We start from the raw sequence: 21,537 nt of genomic DNA, 5'->3' as shown, positions 1-21,537 counted from the left end.
ATGAACAACCACGGAGTGCATTACAGAGAGGAAGGACAAAGGAAGTGCTCTCCAAAAAGAACATTTCTGAAAACGTTGTTGTTTGCTAAACATCAAGTGGACACGCCAGAAGGAAATGTTTGACAGATGAAACCAAAGTAGAATTGTTTGGTTTGAATTAGAGGCATCACGTTTCAAGACGTAAGACATTCCAGCACCAGAACCTTATCACATTCACGAATCACGGGGCTGGTACAGGTGTATTTTGTCTGTGATGGGAGCTAGATGGGAAAATCCACAAGGCCTGGAACATGCTACACCGATAAGCTCCTAAAATAAGTGGAATGACTCAAAAACACGGTATAGTTTAGATTTACGGAAATAAAGCAACTGATGCCTTTGAAAAAACTCACAATGTGCAACTTTCTCTTGACTTTAACTTATCTGAGTTTATTTACAAAGTCCACAGCAACGCCAATGCCATCCATTACAGGCTGACATATTTGTCTGACAGATACAACAGATAGCCACTGTCCTGAGACCGGTGATAAGTTATCTGAGGTTTCTTCAAATCATTCACTGTCGCAGCCTACCTTAATTAACCAACACAAACATTCCCCAACTCAAGCAGTTGGCAAAATCCCCTACTGCTATTGTTTTCAATTTTTCAGAGAATCTTTGGAGGGAATCTGACTGAAAAAGGAGGGAAAGAAAAAAGACTGACAGCGTGTTCCTTTAGGTTTTTTTTTTCGTTCTTCGTGGTTCTTTGTGGTAGAGATTGATCTGACGTATTTCAAAATTCCCAATCTCTCCAAGCCAAGGTCAGTGACCCCTCTTGAAAATAACCAGAGTGAGTTATGAGCTGCTCTCAAGTCCCCTCTTTTATCTTACTACAAAAGACTCACTACAGTGTCTTGCAAAGCCTCCAAATGAAGATTATAAATCATGCAAGCACTTCACACTGAACACAAACACCTAAGTGGCCAACTTGGGGGAGGGGAGAACTTGTCATTTCACCACCTGGAGGTCATATGGGTTAAATGACTAACACTCGCAAAAAAAAAGAAAGAAAAAAAATGAGGAAAAAACTATTCAAACATAAATAAATAAACTCTCTGATAAATGATAGAGAATAAACAGTACCTCTAGCCCATTCACTATCTCTTTCTTCATGTTTATTCAAAGCATTTCTGTCATTAGCTGTGCATGGTCTATGTCACCGGCTTTATGGGAAAAATCTGAAGCTGCAGCAAAGCCTCTGATACAGAACATTTCCAAAGCCGTTAACCCACGCTGATGAGAATGGCTCGTCTCCAGTGTATTCTGACTCAGCCTGGAGTCTTGGACTGGTAAATATGATAAGTGATCGATAAAGAACGGTTTATTTTTTTTTAAAGTTATCTTCCCAGCACATGGTGAGGTGACATGATTATTTGTGTTATGTTTCGATTGATTTCTAGAATATTCCTTCATTCGTTATTGAATGAAGTGTAAAATATGTTCTAAACAAGTTCACATTGCGCCACCTCGTTTTTCTAACTTCAGATATTGCATTATCTTTACTTTATTTTGCAGCCTACTCACTGTTCTTCATGTCAGTTAGTACGTTTACATGCAAATGAAAAAAACTAATTATTGCCTTAATCTGACTTTAACTGTGCATGTAAACCCAAAATCAGAGTTCTCGTTATCCGATTAAGACACGCAGATAATGCATTTGGAAATCGATTTTCCTCGGCATGTATACGCCTTAATCAGACTTTAACTGGACAATGCCTGTGCACATGCTCCACAACCGCTGGAACAAAAGTATCCAAGAAAGACGGTCGCACAAGAAGAAGGTAAACGGAACTGGTAAAAGAACCACCTGAATGATAGCACCATCTTATCTGCACCATAAGTAGCGTTCACATTACGTACGTCATTAAAAAAAAAAAAAAAAGAGCTTAACTATTACACATCTTGTTGTTTGAAATGCCGGTCTGCTGTAATAAACTCTTATTTATTATACGACGTAATAGGTCACCTGGAAAGGTGGCCGTATTAACTTGCTGAAAAAGACACATATCGCCACCTAGTGTGGTGGAGGAGAACATGTTCCTGTCAGTTATTTGATTTTTTCCATTGCATGTAAACTGGGACATTCAGAAAGTCGAATTTCGAGCACAGCATCATTAAACTGCGCATGTCGTCTCGTGTTGAAGATAGTGTTCGTGAACTGAAGTGATGGAATTTTACTTTATCTCTCAACTACTAGTTACGTAATGTAACTAAACTCTTTAAAGACTCCGTGCTGGATCTGGGTATTGAGGGAGAGGCATGGACTATATTTGTGGCCCCGGCTCAGAGTTTTTGTGGTTCCCCAGGGTCAAAGGTGTGCCGTGTGTGCATTTCTCAATCATTGGTCCTGAACAGCCGAAACTCTTCAGATAGAAACACTCCGCTCTCTCTTTCTCTCCCTCTCACTCACACATACGCAGACCTCCCCTTCCTCCCATCTGGAGCACCCCTGACCCAAAACACAAACGTATGTGCACGGTCTCATGCGCACATACACACACACACACACACACACATGAATGCACACACACACACTGAGATCCATTCTCAGGAGAGGGCTTCATTACACAGGGATTACTAAAAGAAATGTTTTAATCAAGTTGTGCAGACAGCTGCAGACCGCAAGGCGAGAAAATGGCAATGACGTGGTTCATCAGGCGTTAAAGGAAAACATATCAAGAGGCATGTGTGTGTGTGTGTGTGTGTGTGTGTGCAATGGTGTGTCTGTGTGTGCAGCTTCCTGCCTGTGTCCAACATGTCCAGCTGTGGAGGACATGCGGTTCCTTTTAAGGACACACAGAGATAATAGACCTCTATCCACAGACAACAGACCTAAAATCACATTTGTACTCCACAGATTCCACTACAGATGTTATCATAACAGCTACAGCAGTCAATGGAAGCTCTGGTTGTTCTTTACTTTGATCCAAGTAAGCCATCTTTAATTTTTTTTTTCTCCCACTCCCAAAGCCCTTGACCTTCATGCAGATGGTCAGTGACAGTGAGAATATGGATTCAGCGAAGTTTTCCTCTCTCAAGCTGCCCGACTTTGGTGACAGCAACGCTTCCGGTACCTCGTTACCAACCGCAGATTTCTCCTTAAGCAGTGAAAATTGGACGGGCCAGATTCTTGGAAGCAGCGGAGCAGTACTGAAGGCTGATGGGGAGGAGAGGACAGTGGAATGCGCACCGCAGTAGATGATAATCCACTCAGAGCTGATAATCCATCTATCCTTCCCTCTTTTCCCACTGTTTTCCCTCCCTCAAGCCTCAGTTCCTCAGATGACTAATTCTAGAATTAATAGAGTCTTTCAGTCAACTCAAAACATCTACAGCTGCTCCTGAATCCACTATCCCAGCACCGGCCTATACATCCAAATGGATATCGCAGTAAAACTCAACTGATGTTCTTGGATTGCAAGAATATAGAATAAAAAAAAAAGCATTACAGCAATAACATTTACTTCAGGGCTGAATTAAAAAATGTGTTGATTTAAGCTTCCAAATGTCAAGTAACGCAACTTCCGCAGCAGAGTGGCAACGGTTTCTCCATCACAACGGGGACGTCAATCACTGAGAGCGCAGGCCTCACGCTTTGCTGATGCCATATCCCTCATACAACGCTCCTCAATCCATCCATTGATCTCTGTCAGCGGTGAAACCATATAAAACTGTCCGACACCAGGTGCAGGGGAGAAAAGAACCTCACCACAAAGTTGGCCAAAGTATTTTATGGCTTGTGCCACACGAAATATGATGTTTTACCTTGCAGCTCTCAGTGCCTTACACTCCGATACTTCAGAGTGAAAAGTGGAACAATATTACATCATAGGCCACTCCAGGCTTTTAATACACACCTGTTAATACATAAAGCCTACTTGTTGCAGTTTGTCCCCGTGTCCCTTCGGCTTCATCATGCGAAAACTTTTTTTTTTTTCTTTCTGAAAACATTCCAATATTTCTCCAAGAACAAGCGAGGGCCTAGAAAGCACGAGCTGCCTTGTTCGACTAAATGAATTCTCCACAGCTCTCATGGTCTCCGAACCACAACTCAAAAGTTGAGCATGACCACAGCAACCACACGCTGATTTGAGGTCATTCAATTATCCTTCCCCATACAGCGAAAAGCTCTCTTTAACGTTAACCCTGTCTGCGCAGAGGCCTTGATGAGTAAAGTCTTAACCGAGACCTTTATAATGATTACTTCATTATAAAATCAACACTTCTCACAGGGAGGAGCACAATGCTTGATGCGGTGACTGTGTATATGACATCATTCACAAATTCAGGTTCACTCACAGCACAGAAATTTGACTTTTAAAATCCAGCAGCCTCTCCCTGAATTCGCCGTCTTCTGCCAAAAATCTTATTCCAGTTCCACTTGTTAATGACAGGGCCTGCCAAAATGGCTAGTAGGCATGTGCAGCAGCTAAAGTCAATGTTCTCACCAGCGAACGCTGTTTATGTACATTTGACTTGGATCTCTACTTAAGGACGCAAATAGCATTTGTCCTCCTGTGCTTGGCAGCGCTCGGAGACACAGACCAGGAGCAGCTTGCTATGACTAACTATGAACAGGGGCAATGAGGCATTACAATCACACCAGAAGCCTCGTGCCTCAGATGCCTCAAGCAGCCTTCATAAATCACAACATGAGCTAATCTAGAGTCTAGACTACTGGTCCAGACATAGTAATGGACTTCTCAAGTTCACATAAAAAACCCTTACAGGTAGTACTTAAAAACTGAACTAACCATTGACAACGTAATGGACTTAGACGAATAATTAGATATCAAGGGAAAACCAACATTCTTTTCTATTCTAAAACATTCGCAAAACAAGTCGCCTTTTTGGGGCCATATAACATGCACCTGTACTGCCACATGCTTCGAGAAATTATCCCCTCAGAAATAGCTGAGTGAGTAACAGGGGCTGCTAAAAATGCCACATAAAAGCTGGTGTGGGTCTGAATTATGGCCTGCAACGCGACGAACCACACTAAGCTGCCGCTGGTTTGTTGGTCGGCCGGTCGGTTGGTGGGCCCCGGCCTTGGCCCGTCTCCATATGCTGCTGCCGTCAGGTGGCCCTGCACAAGGAATATTATATGGTGTGAGCACGAGTGTGTGTGCATGCGTGCTCAAGAGCGAGAGAGGTTAGGTTTTGGGGAGATCGATGCAGGTGGCACTTCTAACATCCAGTCCCTCCTCCCATTCCATTTCTTTTTCTTTTTTTCCAGGCACTGATTTTATCTCGAATAACAGGTTTAACAGCCAGACCAATTGAGACTCACTGCTAAGTCCCTGTGAAGTTGGGGGGCCCATACATTGCCTTTCATTGGGGATTTGTACAACCTGACGCCGCTGAGCTGGACCTTAATTCGCTGGAAGTAAAAGTGCATTTCGGAGAATTTGGCCTTTTTTGCTCAACAAATGACAGCTTCGTTACTTCATGGTAGCAGAGAGACCGATATTTCTCAATAGGAGGCTTATGGTGTCCCATTGTAAAACTTCTGAAAACTAAATATTTGCATATTTATAGTTTCTGGACTTTTCAGTGAGAGAAGGGACATGCAGTTTATACTGTACTCGCTTAGTTTATTTGACAGTGCAGTTTCCAGAATTACTACACCGGCCTGGAAGAGGGTTTCATTCAGCAAATATGCTAATTTCCGTTGACTTCTTTTTTATGTGCATTTTTAATAACTTAAACAATGGCTCTATCACCACCGGCATCTTCCACTTGTCTTGTGAATGTCATTCGTCAAGTGGGCAGTTTTTATTTTTGAAGAACCATTATCTTCGTGTCTCAACTAGCACCTACAGTAAGAATCCACGACCCACCATGAGATCTAGTGACAGTGACTGAGTGGAGCTCAGCTTAATGTTTACCAGTGGGACAGCACTCACTTGCAGTTATTTATTAGCCACAGCAATGCAGTCTTAAACACAGTCTCACAAGGTGGCTAGGACCTTTTTTCTTCTTCCCTTTTTCCAGCATTATAACAGCCAACAGACATGTTTTAGTTTGCCAACCTCGAGTGTTAATTCCCACGTTCCCACACAGAGACAACGAGAGCTGCATTACAACATTTGAGGTCATTTTAACTACAGCCAGGAGGTTAAAACATTGCAATTGTGAGGTAGTGCCCATACAAGGGCTTTCTAGGGTAGATACGGGTTCAACAACAACCCGAGAATACTGCAGCCTGGATGTTTCTTCGTCTGCTTTTTGGAGATCTGGTGGCTCTGTGAGGCAATTATGCCTTCAAATTTCATCTGGAAAACTGAGAAACCGAATACATTTTAGTCTAACTAACTGGAAACACCCAAAGATCTCACGGAGAAACCAAGACAGTCAAGGAGAAGATGTCAAGGTAGTGTAATGGGGCAAAGTCTCTTGCTGCCCACTGTGAGAAGAGGGAGTCTTTGTGGTGAAGCTGAAGGAAACGCGAGCTACGCACTCGTGGTCCAGCTCATCAGCAGAGGTGCTGGATCACAAATGGACACTGTCTACCAAATCCTCCATGATTAGCTGGCAGTCACATACACTTGGTTGCATACAGAGTAGGCTGTCTCTGTCTTTCTGGGGTCTAATTGCTTCTCACTTCCTTTGAAATTTCAAAAGCTCGCATGGCTTAGCTCATTGTGCGTTCAGATAACATCTTGGAGAGCAGTGTTGTCAAAATTACATCACGAGGAGCGGTCCCCAAACAAACGCCACACCAGTCACAATAAACGCTACCACCTGGTGGAGTGCATCTTTTTTCCTGCTCCATGACTCTTGTGTGTCCCTTTTTGGACTAACTATAGGGAATCCTATCAATCCAATCCAGCTGACGTCATCCAGATGCAGAAACAATGACCGTATTATTTATAGAAAACGCCAAAAAGTGTGACAAGAAACAAATTAAGTTTTCACTCTTCATCCGACATGATTGGCAGCTGTCAACCTCACGCCTCCGCGTCCTTCTTCCGTTTACTCTAACCAACCGTTGTCTGTACTCCCGTCGAACGTGCTCATCCTCATTCTTCCAGGAGCAAACTGTCATGTCGCATTTATTAGATTTTGACTGCAGAAGCAGACAGGTCAGGGGACGGTGCGTCTTTGCCTCTCACTTAGACGGAAAAGGGTCAAATATGAGTCACGTCAACGCTAACATGACAGAAAAGATAAGACTACACAATGAAGGCTCATTATCGTCTACAGGAAAGAGACGGAGCGAAACAAACGGGCAACTGTTAGAAAATGTGAGCAGTGCGTCTAACCAGTTCATGTGTCGTGAACGGCACGCTGAGTTTAAACCGCGGACGGAGAAAATGGGACAAAAGTGGAAACAATCCCTTTCGGAGTAGTAGAATTATCTGTGTTCAGATACACTGAGGTTTAATCTGAATGTCATTATGGTATTTAACATCTATTCAGATCACAGCAAGATGAGGCCACCTGATGCACGCTGGACATACACACACTCTCTTCTTTCTAAGCTGTGCTTACACTAAGAATAACAGAGCACATTCTTAACATGTCATAGAGACTCTGTGAGAGGTTGTCAGAGTTATTACTAAGGATCGGTCCAGGCTGAAGGAAAAGCCACAGTAGGCACTGATCTGGAAGGCTTTCACGAGATGAAAGAAAAACATGTAGTGATTGTCAGAAAGAAAAATAACATGCCTTTGACGTCTGAATCGACTATTTGAGGCAGGCGGGGCAGAGAGGAGAGGTGGGGTGGAGATCAAACAAACAACTTGTGGTCTTATTAGGAGCAGGGAGCACACGGAATCGGGTTTTATCTACAGAAGAATTTACGCGGCGCTCTCAGTGAGGGCTTTGTGGTTCCCCCTGTGGCCAACTAACCATTGTACAGTAGATACAATGTTTGCCTGGAGAAAAAAGTCTGGAAAAGTCAAAACCATCTGCAGCTCTTTGACATGTTTAAATCTAAACTAATGGGGGGAAATTGATTCCCAAGCTAGTGCTCTTACACAGGTTTCCTGCTTTAACAGGCACTTTAACTGCAAGGTGTGAGTGAGGGGGCACAGTGTGTGTGCGTCTGTGCGTGTGTGTGTGTGTGCGTCTGTGTGTGTCAGGGGTTTTCCAGATCGTTACTGAAGACACAGTAATGGAGTGAAAATGATTCCTGAGAACTATTTGCTGTTTTTGAAAGACTGTTTCTCAAAGACTTTTTTGTACCATCAACAAAAATGAACACATTCAGTCGAGGTCTGTGATTGTAAACTTTAAAAACGACTTGAGAGAGGTTATTTCGTCCCGTACACATTCTCCTTCATGCATTATCCCTTTTCACAATCTTTTTGTTTCTCATCCCTACCCCCTACAGTCCCACAAAACTGTAATTTGCTCCCACCCTCTCATCTGTTCTCCTGTTCTTTGTCCCAATTCTCTGTTCTCCATTCAGTCTGCAGCCTCTGCCTTGTTCTGTTCCATTAGTTTTTGTTTATCATAACATCGTATTATTACAGCAACCTTTAAATGTGACATTAATTCATTGTTAATCTCTAATAATTTAACTTCTCTAATGCTGTCTTTGTTCAACTGTTCCAACTCCAAACTAATATTTTTCCTTCTTGTCCTCTCTTCAATGTCTTCACTTCCTTAGGAGACGTGTCCAGTGACTCATCCTCTGTCTGGCATTAAAAAAAAAACAAGGACACAGCAATATTTTTTTTCATCTGCTTAGACAGCACTGTATTTTTCCTCTTCTCAAGTTTCAAACCCCCCGAAAAAAAAAAAAAAAAAAAAAAAAACAGTTGCAGTTGTTAAGCTGATGACTGTTTTTCTGTTTTCCCCATCGACTGCTGAAGAAGTGCCTCATCCATCACTTTAAATACCCTCTGATGCACGGCCCTCCTCTTGCAATACACGGGCCTGACGTCAAACTTACAGTGAACACACACTGCATACAGGAAGTGTATACGTACCGCGAGTTCACACACATTAGATGTACACATTTTATATTTGCCACAAAAAAAATAGATCTATGTTTGCGCCCGTGACCTTGGCATATGTCTTAAATGTTGTTGGTAAAGTTGCTGTTGCCAAACACGCCATCCAGGGGTGCTTGTGGAAAGTCCAAATAACATTCTTAGTAAAAACAAACACAGTTGCAGAACAGTAGTATAACCAAACAGATGCATCATTGCATCTGCTGTTATTCTTTTGAGCATTGAAGGGACCCAAGTTCAAAGATGCTGGGATTCTTTGCTTGTACCAAAACTAAATCTTGTATTGCATCTGTGCTCATGAATACAGTTCTATTTTATCTATGGATATTTTGCATCTTGTGCATATACACGGGGCTTTTATGTGATATCGATGCATAGCGTAAGCGGCACAAACTCACCAGAAGACAGGCATCTGAATCAGCTTCCCATAGAGCGCAGTGCTGAAGGAAGGGATGATGGGAATGAGAGGCAGAAAAGCCCCTGCGTTGTCCTGGCACGTCAAGCCTGCTTGGAACCCAAACACCTGCAAAGAAGTAACAGGGATGGAAATTGAGACAGCGATATCAAACTATTCAATGGATGAAAAAAAACACGACGACATCATCACTCGGCTACACTTAAGGTTCTGGGGAGCCCTTAAACTGATTTGATCTAAATGTGTTCGGTTCAGCTCTGGCTTCCATAAAGATAAAAGACAAAATTATATTATATGCGGGAAACAAAAAACATGCTTCCCCGTAATGGAATTATAAGACATGCCTGATTACAAAAGTGACATGACTATTGCGCTATATCGAGTTTTCAGCACACTTTGTCCACAGGTATGTACACTAACACATATGAACACACAAGGTTTTCGGGATAACTTTGAAGTTGAAGCCAAGTCTTCGTACATACAGTAACAATAAGTACAGAAAAGGCAGCAAACCCTGCTCTATGCCAGAGAGATCTCTCATTAACTAAGCTACTGTTAGCGGCACATAATGTACTGCAACCTCAGTGTTTACATAGTGTTAATAGCACACATGCTAATAAAGTCCTGTTTAATAATAGAGGTACAGGATGATGGCTGGGCCCAGCTGTCCTACACGCAGCTGCCGTGTCTGCACAGAGCTGGACTCATTCAGTTGCTCCAAGTAAAGGTGAACTTAACTATTTGCTCTGCAGCTGGACCAGGGCGGGCAGGCGAAATGACGATGTTCATTTATTTTTAATAGGACAAGTGGCCAGAGGATGTAATGTTGGAAGCAATATATCAAGTTGAATTGCATGATTGTTATATACAGATGTAGACATAATAAAAACGCCACTTTGAAATGCATGCACACACACCACACTCTGATTAACTGCAGCGTTCTATGGGGATCCACACTTCTGTTCCCCATTCAGAAGTTTTCCATTCAGAAGCCAACATTCAAATAATCAAGATCTTCAGTTGTGATACATCTGTTTACTTCTGTGGTCTCCTTGTTGAGCAAACAGGCCCCGCTTTGAGCCCTTTGTGACCATCGTGAAAAAAGCGAGACAATGGCGAACCACTACCCTCAGACAGATACCTAAGCTCTGACAGCCAGCGTCAATAAAACACCGATTAAGATAAGCCTCAGTTTAAACCCTTTTCAAATCACTTCCTGCACCGGGTGAATTGCGGCCAGAATGACCTCCACCCTGCCATGATCCCGCTGCCAAAATCCAGAGGTAGAATTAGAGACTGCGGCAGATACAGATGCCGATTGGCTGATTGGTCACAATGATCCTTGGCCACTGACCAGTTGACTGTTAACCCCGCGCTGACCCTCTGATAAGGACTACCAGCATGACGTCCGGTAAACATCCTGCCCCAATAACGCGCTCAGGCCATACCAGGCCACGCTATACCATCACAAATTACTCCAGATCTGTTATCCGGGCATCCTAAAACCCGATTTAGCAAATCCACTAGCACTCTATATGTCTCACAAAGGACACCTGGGACAAATAAATTATAAATGCAGAGCTTAGAAGTTAATTATTTGTAGCCTTGTTATAAATCATTTTGAAAATCAAAGTGGAAGACAAATGGCAAACTTCACTTAACATAAATTGTCATGGTTTCGAAAAGAACTTTGTTAGAGAACATATACTATTTACAGAGTTGTTTCACAGAATAAACTTATGAATATGGTTGTTGATTAACTACAGTAACCTTTTTACTACATGCCAAGAGTTTGTAAAAAAAAAAAAAAAAACTCAAGACTGTCGCTACATTAAGTTTAATGTTTAATTTAAACTTTACGCGATCTGCTGGCTAAAGACGCAAAACATTTAATCAGTTCAATGTTATTATCATATGCAACTGTTATTAACAATTAATTTAACATTTTTTGAGCCTCCAAAGCACTGGTCAAAACTATGCAACCTGTGTAAAAACAGGAGTATGTCACCGCATCACTGAACAAGGCTTTAGCATCCCATCAGTTTGGTAGATAAAGAAGACCAGAAGTGAACTGGTGCTCATCAGGAAGCTCAGTGCTGAGTTTTTTATGACCAGGTGAAAAGGGGTCATCGAGGTCATTAAAAGGGTCACGGGGGCCACTTCGGAGCAGAGTCAAACGTGTGGCGCTACACTCATTACAGTGGCCGTTTCCCGGTTAACCTACTGGCACGCTATGCATGAAAACCCAACCAGATGTAGAGCATATTTAGTTTCAGATGGAAAGATGACGAATAAAGAGAGAAATGTGAAAACGAAATAAACAAAATAGAGAAACGAGCAAACAAGCTAATGGAAAATGGCAGTCGGATGGTTCCACATCCGCTAAGTAGATCTGACTGCCCTTAACCGTGAAAATGCACTCATGACATGAAAGCAACCGTTTCAGCTGCATGATGAAATGGCAATATAATTATTAAATACACAGGTATGAATCAAATATATATGTATGACCTACTACATGTTGGGAAAGGGAGTTTTTCTTACTCTGAATCCATACAGTACAATATTAAACTGCTCACCTTGAGGCAGAGGTGTGCATAGCAGTGATGCAGCAGGTTGTCTGAAGGCTGGTTAAGACTGCTGACAGCGGTGACCAGTTCTTGAGCATACATGGGCACAGAGTGTTCAAGATTGACCCTTTCCACCTGGAACTGCAAAGACGGAAGGGGATCCAGCGGCTGAAACGCTGGCACAGAGACTGGTCCTGGTGCAGTCTGCTGGATGGAAAATATAAAACAGAGGAGGGGGTTACGAGTAAAATACACCTTTTCACACCTTTATGTTTTTTTTTTTGTTGTTGCCATCAATGACACAATAAGCCCCGAACAAAACGAGGTTGCCAAAGAAGGTAAGGCTTGAGATACGAGGACATTAATGACAAACAAAGGAGATTTTGGAGGCACTACCTTCCGCCCCATGATGACGGGCATCAGCGTGTGGAGGAGGTTGAACTCGGCCATTGAGACGGTGACTGAGACTCGTAACAGGGTGAGACTGGTGAGTCTGGTTGGGATGAATTCCTCCAAGCGTGATATTTCTTCTGGAGTAGCTGGGCCACTGCTCTCCTCAACGATTTCTACAGAGATAATGAGACAACGCAAAGAAAGGCTGTAAAATTCTGCATATTGTTATAAAACAACTTGGCTCTGCAAGAGTGACAGTAACCGTTAGCAAACAATATGTTGCATATTATTTGAAATAAAGTGAGGAAAGACAGTTTGTGCTTGTAGCTTTAAAACAATGAACGATAGAAGTACTTGCATCTCTGAGAACTGTTAATCACCATGGCCATTTCCCAGAAGCTTTGTTTTGGAATCATTTAATGAAACCGCAGATTTAATCAATAACCAGAAACATTTAAAGAGGCAGGAAAACTAAGCAAAGCAAGTCAACATGGTAGAAAAGAAAAAAAAAAGAAAAAGGTTAGCAAGGTCAGGGTTCCCCAAAGTAAAGAGTGATCAGAACACTAAATCACTAAACTTTGTGCATGGATAAGGTAGACCAAATTTCAAACCCTTTCTTACGGCCCTTGGCTCCCGTCCCAGCACACGGGCATGTTTCAGTTCTTCTGTGAAGGTTCTGCTGGGCTTCATTCCCAACTACAAGGTGGCCTCAGAACTTGATCTCAAATCTGTTTTGTTCTTTGGCTTACCGCCACAGCCCGCATCAGGTTCATCTGGCACTACTATGTCCAATCTAATAGTGTGCCAGGGCTCAAGTCGATATCCACAGCGATCGTTCAAATTACGACATGCGGCTCACACGGTGCACGGGGAGGTGATTACAAACGCTTACATGTTTAAAGCATGCAGAATAGATGATTTTTAACAAAAGGCATTTACTAGATCCAGCTTCTAATTTATTATAAAAAAAATTAACATGACTAGTTTGAAGATCAGCAAAAGGGGCAGATTTTATAAAACATAAGGACACAGTATAGCTTCTATTTATAGCTCACTGGAAAAGAAAGTGACTCTTCTTGGCAAAAAAAAAGAGGAGAACAGATATGAATGTCTTTCCCCTTTTGCTGTCTGTTGCTCTTCTATCAACTGAAGTATATCAGATGTCACCAAAGTCACGTGCAGACCAGCTAAAACCTGTGTAGCCCCAAAGACAGTCAGAATTAAGATTTTTTTTGTCCTTTCGACTGGAGAAGAAACAAACTCAAGCTTTGTCAGTGAAGCTGAGTATATCTTTCTTTTAATATTTTTAAAAATTACAGAAAAACCGAAGGAAACACATTTGTCTGCAGAGCTAAACTAAATAATATTGCAATCAGAAGACGTAGAAGAGAGGAGATTTGTTAACACAGAACATAAAGTGTTTTTAATAGCAACGCTGGCTTTCCCTTTTATCTCAATTTCGCTCTTTCCCCAGGGGTCTGACCACGCTGACCCTCCCCGCAGACAATGCCAGAGAGCACAGACACATATAGAAACAGGAAGGAACATGCTGACCTATCCAACTTTAGACAAAAACCTCTATAGTAATTACCCCATCATCCATTATCTATCGCAGATGCTGAAACGACCGAAACCTACGGATGTTATCATTTCACAAAAATCTTTTGCAAAAGAGTTATTGCTACAGATATTGCACACAGCCACACATTCCGCGCTGTTTCACAACATCGAAGGGATGAGCTCATCAATAGCTGCGCAGGACCATCAGCAACAAAAGGTGTTTGGCTTAACCTCCCCGATGTGGTCCAAAAGGTCACTGCTTTCATGTACAGCTGTGTGTTGAAGGATGGGGTTGTGCAAGGAAATAACAATGTGATGAGGATACTGTAAACTGCTGCAGTTTCTGATCGCTGGCAGGGGAGAAGTGCACGGAGTGCAGATAAGAAAGACGTTCGAGAAGAGAAGAGAAGAGAAGAGAAGAGAAGAGAAGAGAAGAGAAGAGAAGAGAAGAGAAGAGAAGAGAAGAGAAGAGAAGAGAAGGAGAAGGAGAAGAGAAGAGAAGGAGAAGGAGAAGGAGAAGATCTCTGACCTTGCTGTGGTTTGCAGTACGGCTCATACTCGTGGTCCATGGCACATGTCACCATCTTGAGGATGCGGTGAACAGCGCTGCTGTGCAGCCGGATGTCCAGAGGCCCCACCACCAACCTCTTGATGGACGTCTCTTGAACCACAGGCGCTACCTCCTCCATACCAACCACAGAGAAGTCCTGAGAGCCTGCGAACAGGAACACACATGCACAGACATAAGACCTACGGTATACACTATAGTGTGTGCCCTTACAAACTTGAAGAGTGTAGCATTATTGGTGATATAGGGTCATTTAATGTGCAGATATTAATATTAAGATTAGCCCGGAATCCTGTCGTCTCCATTAGGCAGAGAAGCCGCTAAGATAGCCGCGGTGTAACGCAGCAGCTCACAGGCAGCTCACAAAGCCGTGAACCTCTGGAATGATGAATATTCCAAATGTCCACTTCTCTCACACAGCTGTCCCTTCATTCATCGCAGGCCCCCTGTTCCAGAGGTCCACTTAAAAGACTCAGCTCCCCGGCAATAAAAAAGGCAGAAATTAAAAATAAAAGAAGGGGGTGGATGAATGGCAGCGAGGGAGGAAGAGGACAAAGGGTCACAACTTGTTTTATTCCCATTACATTCCACCAATGCACTAAACATTCTTACAGCTAAGAGTCAAAACTATGAATTTTACTTTTTATTTTTTCTTCTTCTTCTCTTTTTTTTTTTTTTTATTTTAAAGCAGAAAGAGCAGGGGAATTGGGGGAGTAACTTCCACTGAATTTTGGAAATTTATAAAGGGCAACAGGCAGTGCCACTTCCCCTCCCATGAGTGAGATTTGGCTGCAATGGATTAGGCCTAATATCAACCATATGGCTGCAGGTAGAATGAATGGTCAGTGGAATGATGAGAAGGCTGAAATTAGCTGGGATTTAAACGATTTAAAAGTGTCTCCGTTTCCCAAGATTTATAAAAAAAAAAAAAGTTTTTAATCTGCAGCATTACTCTAATGTGAAGTCAATGGTACGGTGACCTGGGTCGGTTAGTATTTCAGTCGACTCAGAGTTTACGTTAGTCCTGTGGCAATGCAGGCTAATTTGTTTGGTTGACACTGGATCTGGTCCACGTCCGAGAAGAGCAGAAACACTGACAGAAGAGAAGCATTCCAGCTGGCAAGGGTAACCACAGCCGTCCCGCAGGAGAGGGGAGAGTGACACTTATCCTGCCGTCAGAAATGACTTTGACAGCTCAGTATGACAGTATCACTGTTTTTTTTTAATTTAGATTATTATCTGCAGCTGACAGCAGCAGAAGGAAACAATAGCCCAGTCAGAAAAATGTTGAGGGAACGAAAGAGGAAAAAAAAGATGGCGGCAAGTAAGACAACACAGGTGACTTTAGACTCCAAGGAGATGATCTGAACAGGCTCTTAAATTAATCCAAGCAATTCTTTGTTTCTATAGTTTTTGGGGACTTTTTCAAAGCAATATTGCACTTTCCACTGTTAATTTAAGGAACTATAAAGCATCCTATTATAAATTTTTCAAGTACACACTACACTGCCAGTACATTACGCAATAGCGTACAATGAATGCCTTTACAGAAGTCACGTTTTAGGTTTGTGGCAGCTTATTCTGCGTCATTTAGACCAGTTGTCCTCATAAAGAGACATTCTTTTCTTGTTAGCAAAGGGTCAATACACTTGTTTCTTTATGCTTTTCTGGTTCGATATAACATGCGTATAATTTTGGTACACTTTGGGGACTTAAATTTTAATATACACTGAAACAATCCCCGTGTCTTTATAATGTCTGTCAAAAAGTACTTGCAGTTCAAAGGTTATGCTTATTTTTTATACTTACCAATCCCAAATACCTTAATCTTATTATAAAGTAATTAAGACTGGGTCTCAGAAGTTTAAAGATCTAACTGGATTTCTTTTATGAACTGAGCTGAATTTTATCAGAGAACTTATGAATGTCCGTCAGGTGTTACACAGAAAGAATCGTTCCAGCAGCACCGAAATAAAAATGTTCAACATCACACGGTACGGCACAAGATGTTCACGGGCCAAATATAACATTTCAAAATGAAGGGAGGCCTTTTTTTTTTTTTTTTTTTTTTTATGTCTTAATGGGAACTTCAGATCTTTAAGACTTGAATAAACATTCTTGAGTGCGGTTGCTTGAGGAATGAGAAGCCCTGCCATTCTTAAGGCTTCTGCCTGGCAGAGTGACATCTAATTAGGCAAGAGGGGCCTATTCACTTTCTCAAGAGCTTACAGGTAAAGAGACAGAGGGGGAAACAGTGTTTCAACAAGCAGTGGGGAGAGAGAAACTCAAATACGTGTCAGTGCAGACTAAACACTTCTGACAGTTGCCCTCCAGGTAAGTTTGGGGTGAGAGTGAGGACAGAGAGGGTCAAGGACCAGGTGGCTGTGACTGAAACGAGACGAGCTCTTTCTTCACGTCTCCAGGGGGCTTGTTTGACAGCGAGGCGAGAAGAAAAGAAAAGGGGAGAAAGAGATGGGAAGACAAGAGGAGAGAGGAGAACAAGGCGGAGAAAGGGAGAACATGACAAAAAAAAAAAAAAGAAAAGAAAGAGAAGAGGTGGCAAGGTGACCAAACAAGCTCTGTGTGGAGGAAGGAATCAAACAATACCTTTGCCGCTGCCGTTCTCCATTGTGTAGAGATAATCCATGTAAAAGGCACCAAAGCGCTGCATGCCTGCTATCTCCGTGTAGGTCTCCTGTCAAACAAAAGTAGAATTAGGTAAATATGGAGGCAAGGGAGCAAACAAGCTGATAACCTTTTAGAGTGGCAATGGCTGGGGTCGAGATGGATAGAGCAGTGGAGGTTAAATCAGTGATAGAAAGAGTTATTAAGAGGTGGACGTACTTAGCCGAGATACTTAACAGACCTGTAATATCACTGCTATTTAAACGCACTTACAAAAACTAGCAATAAAAAGAGACGGGATTGAAGCTAAATTGTAAACTCAATAAACCTTTTTTTATATACTTTTTGAGAGCGCGAAGGTCAAAAGAAGCAATAGTCCATATTTCACAGTACACAGCCAGAGTAATTTACTACATATCCACTCTGTACTTTATTGAGTAATAAGCTACTGATAAAAGGAATTGAAAGTTTCCTCATTCGGTTGGTGCTTGGAGGCATGCCAAAGGAAATATATATATATCTTATCTACGACAAGATAGGACTTTTTTCTATAACAAATCAAAACTGTCTCATTGGGACCATAACACACGTTTTCATTGTGAAATTCAATTTTTTATTTTTTTTTTATTACTGTATGTAACCACAAAGGCGTATAACGTAGAAAGCTTACACTCTAAAAAATGATGTGCTGGCTCTACGTAAAAATTTCTGACTTTTCTAGTTAGGCAATTACTTTAGTATAAGCAACACAACTTCTTGTCCTTTACAAGCTTATTTAAGTTAAACAAACTTAATTTTAATTTTGTTAAAATAATAATACATCGTTTATCGTAGTGACTGACCACCACACCAGAACCTGACCACCAGACACTGAGGACAGACCAGGCATCGGGAGGAAGCAAATTACCTCTTCTAGTTATTCTAACTTATTTCTTTTGTTCATGCAAATTGTTGCCTTATTTTTTCTTAGTACAATAACTTATTTATTCAAGTCAGAATAAATTTTAAGTTTGAGTTATCTGTTTAAAATCCATGTACTTTTGAGTTGACACAATTTTATTTTATTATTTGTTTTAGACCAACATGTAAAATTAAGTTATCAACTCATTATAAAGTGAACACATCACAAATGTATTTTATTATGCAGAAAAAGCTCTTGATTTTGATCTATACTCACTAACCCCATGAATAATTTCTTAGAGTGTTGATTTGAGGCACAAATGTCTGTTTAAAATTCATGCACTTTTGAGTTGGGGCCATTTTATTTACAGTATTTTCATTTAGACCAACATGTTAAATTAAGTTATCAACTCATTATAATGTGTACACATGACAATAGACAATAAAAATGTTCCAACAGTCTTTCATTAATTACGAGGTGTGGTATTGATGGCTACTGAAACACTGTGCCACCTCTATGTATTTATTTACAATCATCATTAACAAATGGAAACGGTAAACACGTAAACTTTGACCTTATTCCTGGTCCGCCTGGGTGTCGTGCGCTGTCGTAACATAACTCATTACGGGTCATCAACATTATTTGAAAGTTATATTTCAACTGACGAACAGTGAGAAAGAGTGAGCAAACAAGAAACAGAACAAATGAATGAGTGAGGCCCCCCCCCTCACGCATTTAACACTCCACCCCCGGATTTACTCACTATTTCTCCAAACAGAGATTTCAGGAGAGTCTTATCAGGGAGGCGGGTTAATAAGTAATATTTATTAGGGGATCTCTAATGGCTCTGGCATGCTTTTGGATCAAAGCCAGGCTGGTTTCAAAATCACTAATGAATTAGCACTAAAACCTTTGAGTCTTAGACTTTCAAGTACGGATAGATGGATGGATGTCCAAACAATTGCTCCACTGAGGGTCATGAACATTTCTAAGCAGAGTCAACACTGGAGCTGTGAGGGTTGATGAAGGAAGCTGTGAGTTATCAGGAACAATGGGTTTAACACTACTACTTGGACAGAGTGAACATTCCTCTACTGCAGCCAGCAGCGAGGTGACTGACGGAAATAATCTGATGCCAAACAAAAACCTTTAGGTTATTTGAAGGAGAGCACACTATACGTTAAGAAAAATAGCACCACTAAAGACGGTAATAGCTGACGCAGCAGCTTTCCAGATGAAAGATAAAGAAAGGCTGTTTGTAATTATGTCAGATTACTGTTTATTGACCCAAATTAAGTAATGTGCTTATTGTTTTAGCATTTGAATAATATCCAACACTAATGTGTGTGTGTGTGTGTGTGTGTGTGTGTGTGTGTGGGGGGGGGGGGTGGATATTAATTTGTATTTTTAGGAGAAGTTTCAATCTCACCTACAGATATTTCATTAAGTGAAGTTTAATGCATTATTTTCCGAGCCAATTAGAATTAGTATGTGCTGCTCTCAGCCTCTAGATGCACCTTGAGTTGGTTCTTGGCCTGGTCTGAAATCGAACTGAAATGAACTCCTGTGAAGATCTCTTTTAAAACTTTGTGGTAAATTTTCAAGGGGATGAAACAGCTTTACTGTGAATACAAACAGTTTTACTGACGGAGCTGCACGGCTGCTCCGGGGTCCTCTAGGTGTTCTCCGAGGACCCCAACCAGAAATGCGTTTCATTCTACTCGGTGTATCCAACCATCAAAACCAGACCTTTCCGCACACGCCCGGGGACACAATATCTGGCAAGGCAGTATCAGCGATGAGCACCTGTAGTCACCTCTAATCAGTCTAATTAGTACCTTATGATTAGCAGCATCCAGGATGAATTCAGCCCTGACTCCATTGTTCTCGGGACTCCGGTAGTCAAAGAGTGAGTTGGTGAGGTAAGTCATTCCTTTACTGCTTAGACTGTCTCCGCAGCTGAAGAACACCGCGTCCTGTAAAGACACGGAGGAAAAGGGGAAGTTATGAGAGCTACAAAGATCTCATTCAGACGTACTGTAATTTAATTAAAATATTAAATATATTTATAGCCGACTAAGATATTTAAGAGGGATCTCAGGTAATGTCAGTGGCCCAAAAGGGTTGCAGATTTGCTGCAACTGTACAACGCTGTTAGCAGAGCATAAGTTAAAAACACAGAACCTTCTCCTGGAGACGTAGCTTAAGTGTTCTTTGACATTTTAATCGTCTTTCCAGTCATCTACTTTTTTTGTACGCGGTATTTACCTCTTCACGTCGGTTCATGTTTTCCTCAAAATCCCGTACTCCCATGATGCCTTTCAGGCAGAGAGCCCGGCAGCCTACAAAACCAATTTGACAATCGAAAAAGGGGTCCCCCATCATGAGCACCTGGAATAAAATAAAAATAAATAAAAAAGCAGTTCCTACTGAAGAACAATGTGGAACAGATAAACGCTACGTGAAGACTATAAGGAATTATCATCATCATCAGATGGGCGTTTACTTGTAAACCCAAAACTAATTTGACTGTCCAACCTATTAAATAGGAATAAAAACAGTAAAATGAAGGACAGTTCAAGACCGCGTATACTGAATAAAGTATCAATGGAGAATGGCGGGTACTATGACCATTTATGTTACATTGGTTTGCAGTGACATTGAGGTTGCAGCGTCCATTTATTGTGTAATAATTAAATCCAGGGTCAGACAGCTTCTATTTTCCCTCGAGAGCGATGCATGTTTGCATGTGGTAGCAGCCAGCCAGCTTCTGTAATCCCCAAGGTGTGTTTTCCCCTCACTCAGTATGTCTTTGCTTTACCAATACATAGATAAACAGAGAACATCCAGACAGCTAAACAAAGAGTCCAATAAAACTTTACGTTTCACCACAAAATTATTACAAGGCCTAGTTCTCCCTGTTTTACTAGCCACCCCTCTGCCTTTCAACGCTCTCGCTTTTGGTCCCAGTTCATACTTCTCTCTCTCTCTCTCTGTCTCTCTCTCTCTCTCGTCGAGCCATAACATAAATTACAAAAAAAAAATGGTACTGGAAATCACTCAGAATTTTCACATCTGGTAAAAAGCTTTGGAGCAAAAAAACAAAACAAAACAAAACAAAAAAAAAACGTTCTTACTCCAACCAGGTAATCAGAGAAAAAGGTTTAAAAGTATTTTTTACATCATGGGGAAGACACCAATGCATGTACAGCCAGGTACTGATTACTGACCTGGCGAGGCTTTATAAATGTAGTTAAGGAGGGAATTAAAAGGAAGCGTACAACAGTAAAGAAGGAGAAAAGAAAATACTCATAATGAGGATCAAAAGGGAGGACAGGGAGCTTCATTCATCTGTTCTAATTGTGACAGGTAACAAGATTGTGCGAGGTAAAACTGAGGGCAACTGTTGTGAACAATTACAATATTCATAGTCATCAAAAATGGTTTCAAACTCTACGAGGGCCAATTGACCCTTTCACGGTTTGTAAACAGAGTGATGTTTT

At 41.5% G+C, this 21,537-nt stretch overlaps 1 protein-coding gene across 5 annotated transcripts in view; it reads right to left on the bottom strand.

Moving 5' to 3' along the window:
- Positions 1-21,537, bottom strand: part of LOC125016930 (vacuolar protein sorting-associated protein 13B-like) — a 302,660-nt gene that overhangs the window by 242,964 nt on the left and 38,159 nt on the right. For 3 of the 5 annotated variants that reach the window (XM_047599702.1, XM_047599699.1, XM_047599700.1), the window contains exons 10-16: positions 20,303-20,425; positions 19,873-20,010; positions 17,116-17,203; positions 14,470-14,655; positions 12,384-12,553; positions 11,997-12,194; positions 9,401-9,525 (exon numbers count right to left, since the gene is read on the bottom strand). In XM_047599702.1, the coding sequence (XP_047455658.1) occupies positions 9,401-9,525; positions 11,997-12,194; positions 12,384-12,553; positions 14,470-14,655; positions 17,116-17,203; positions 19,873-20,010; positions 20,303-20,425 (1,028 nt within the window). The remainder of the gene's footprint in view (positions 1-9,400; positions 9,526-11,996; positions 12,195-12,383; positions 12,554-14,469; positions 14,656-17,115; positions 17,204-19,872; positions 20,011-20,302; positions 20,426-21,537) is intronic. The other 2 variants (XM_047599703.1, XM_047599701.1) reach the window with 1 other exon arrangement.

This window comes from Mugil cephalus, chromosome 11 (assembly GCF_022458985.1).
Source record: "Mugil cephalus isolate CIBA_MC_2020 chromosome 11, CIBA_Mcephalus_1.1, whole genome shotgun sequence".
NCBI classification, from domain to species: Eukaryota; Metazoa; Chordata; class Actinopteri; order Mugiliformes; family Mugilidae; genus Mugil; species Mugil cephalus.
Note: the sequence above shows the minus strand (reverse complement) of the source record. Positions and strands in the feature narration are given on the sequence as shown.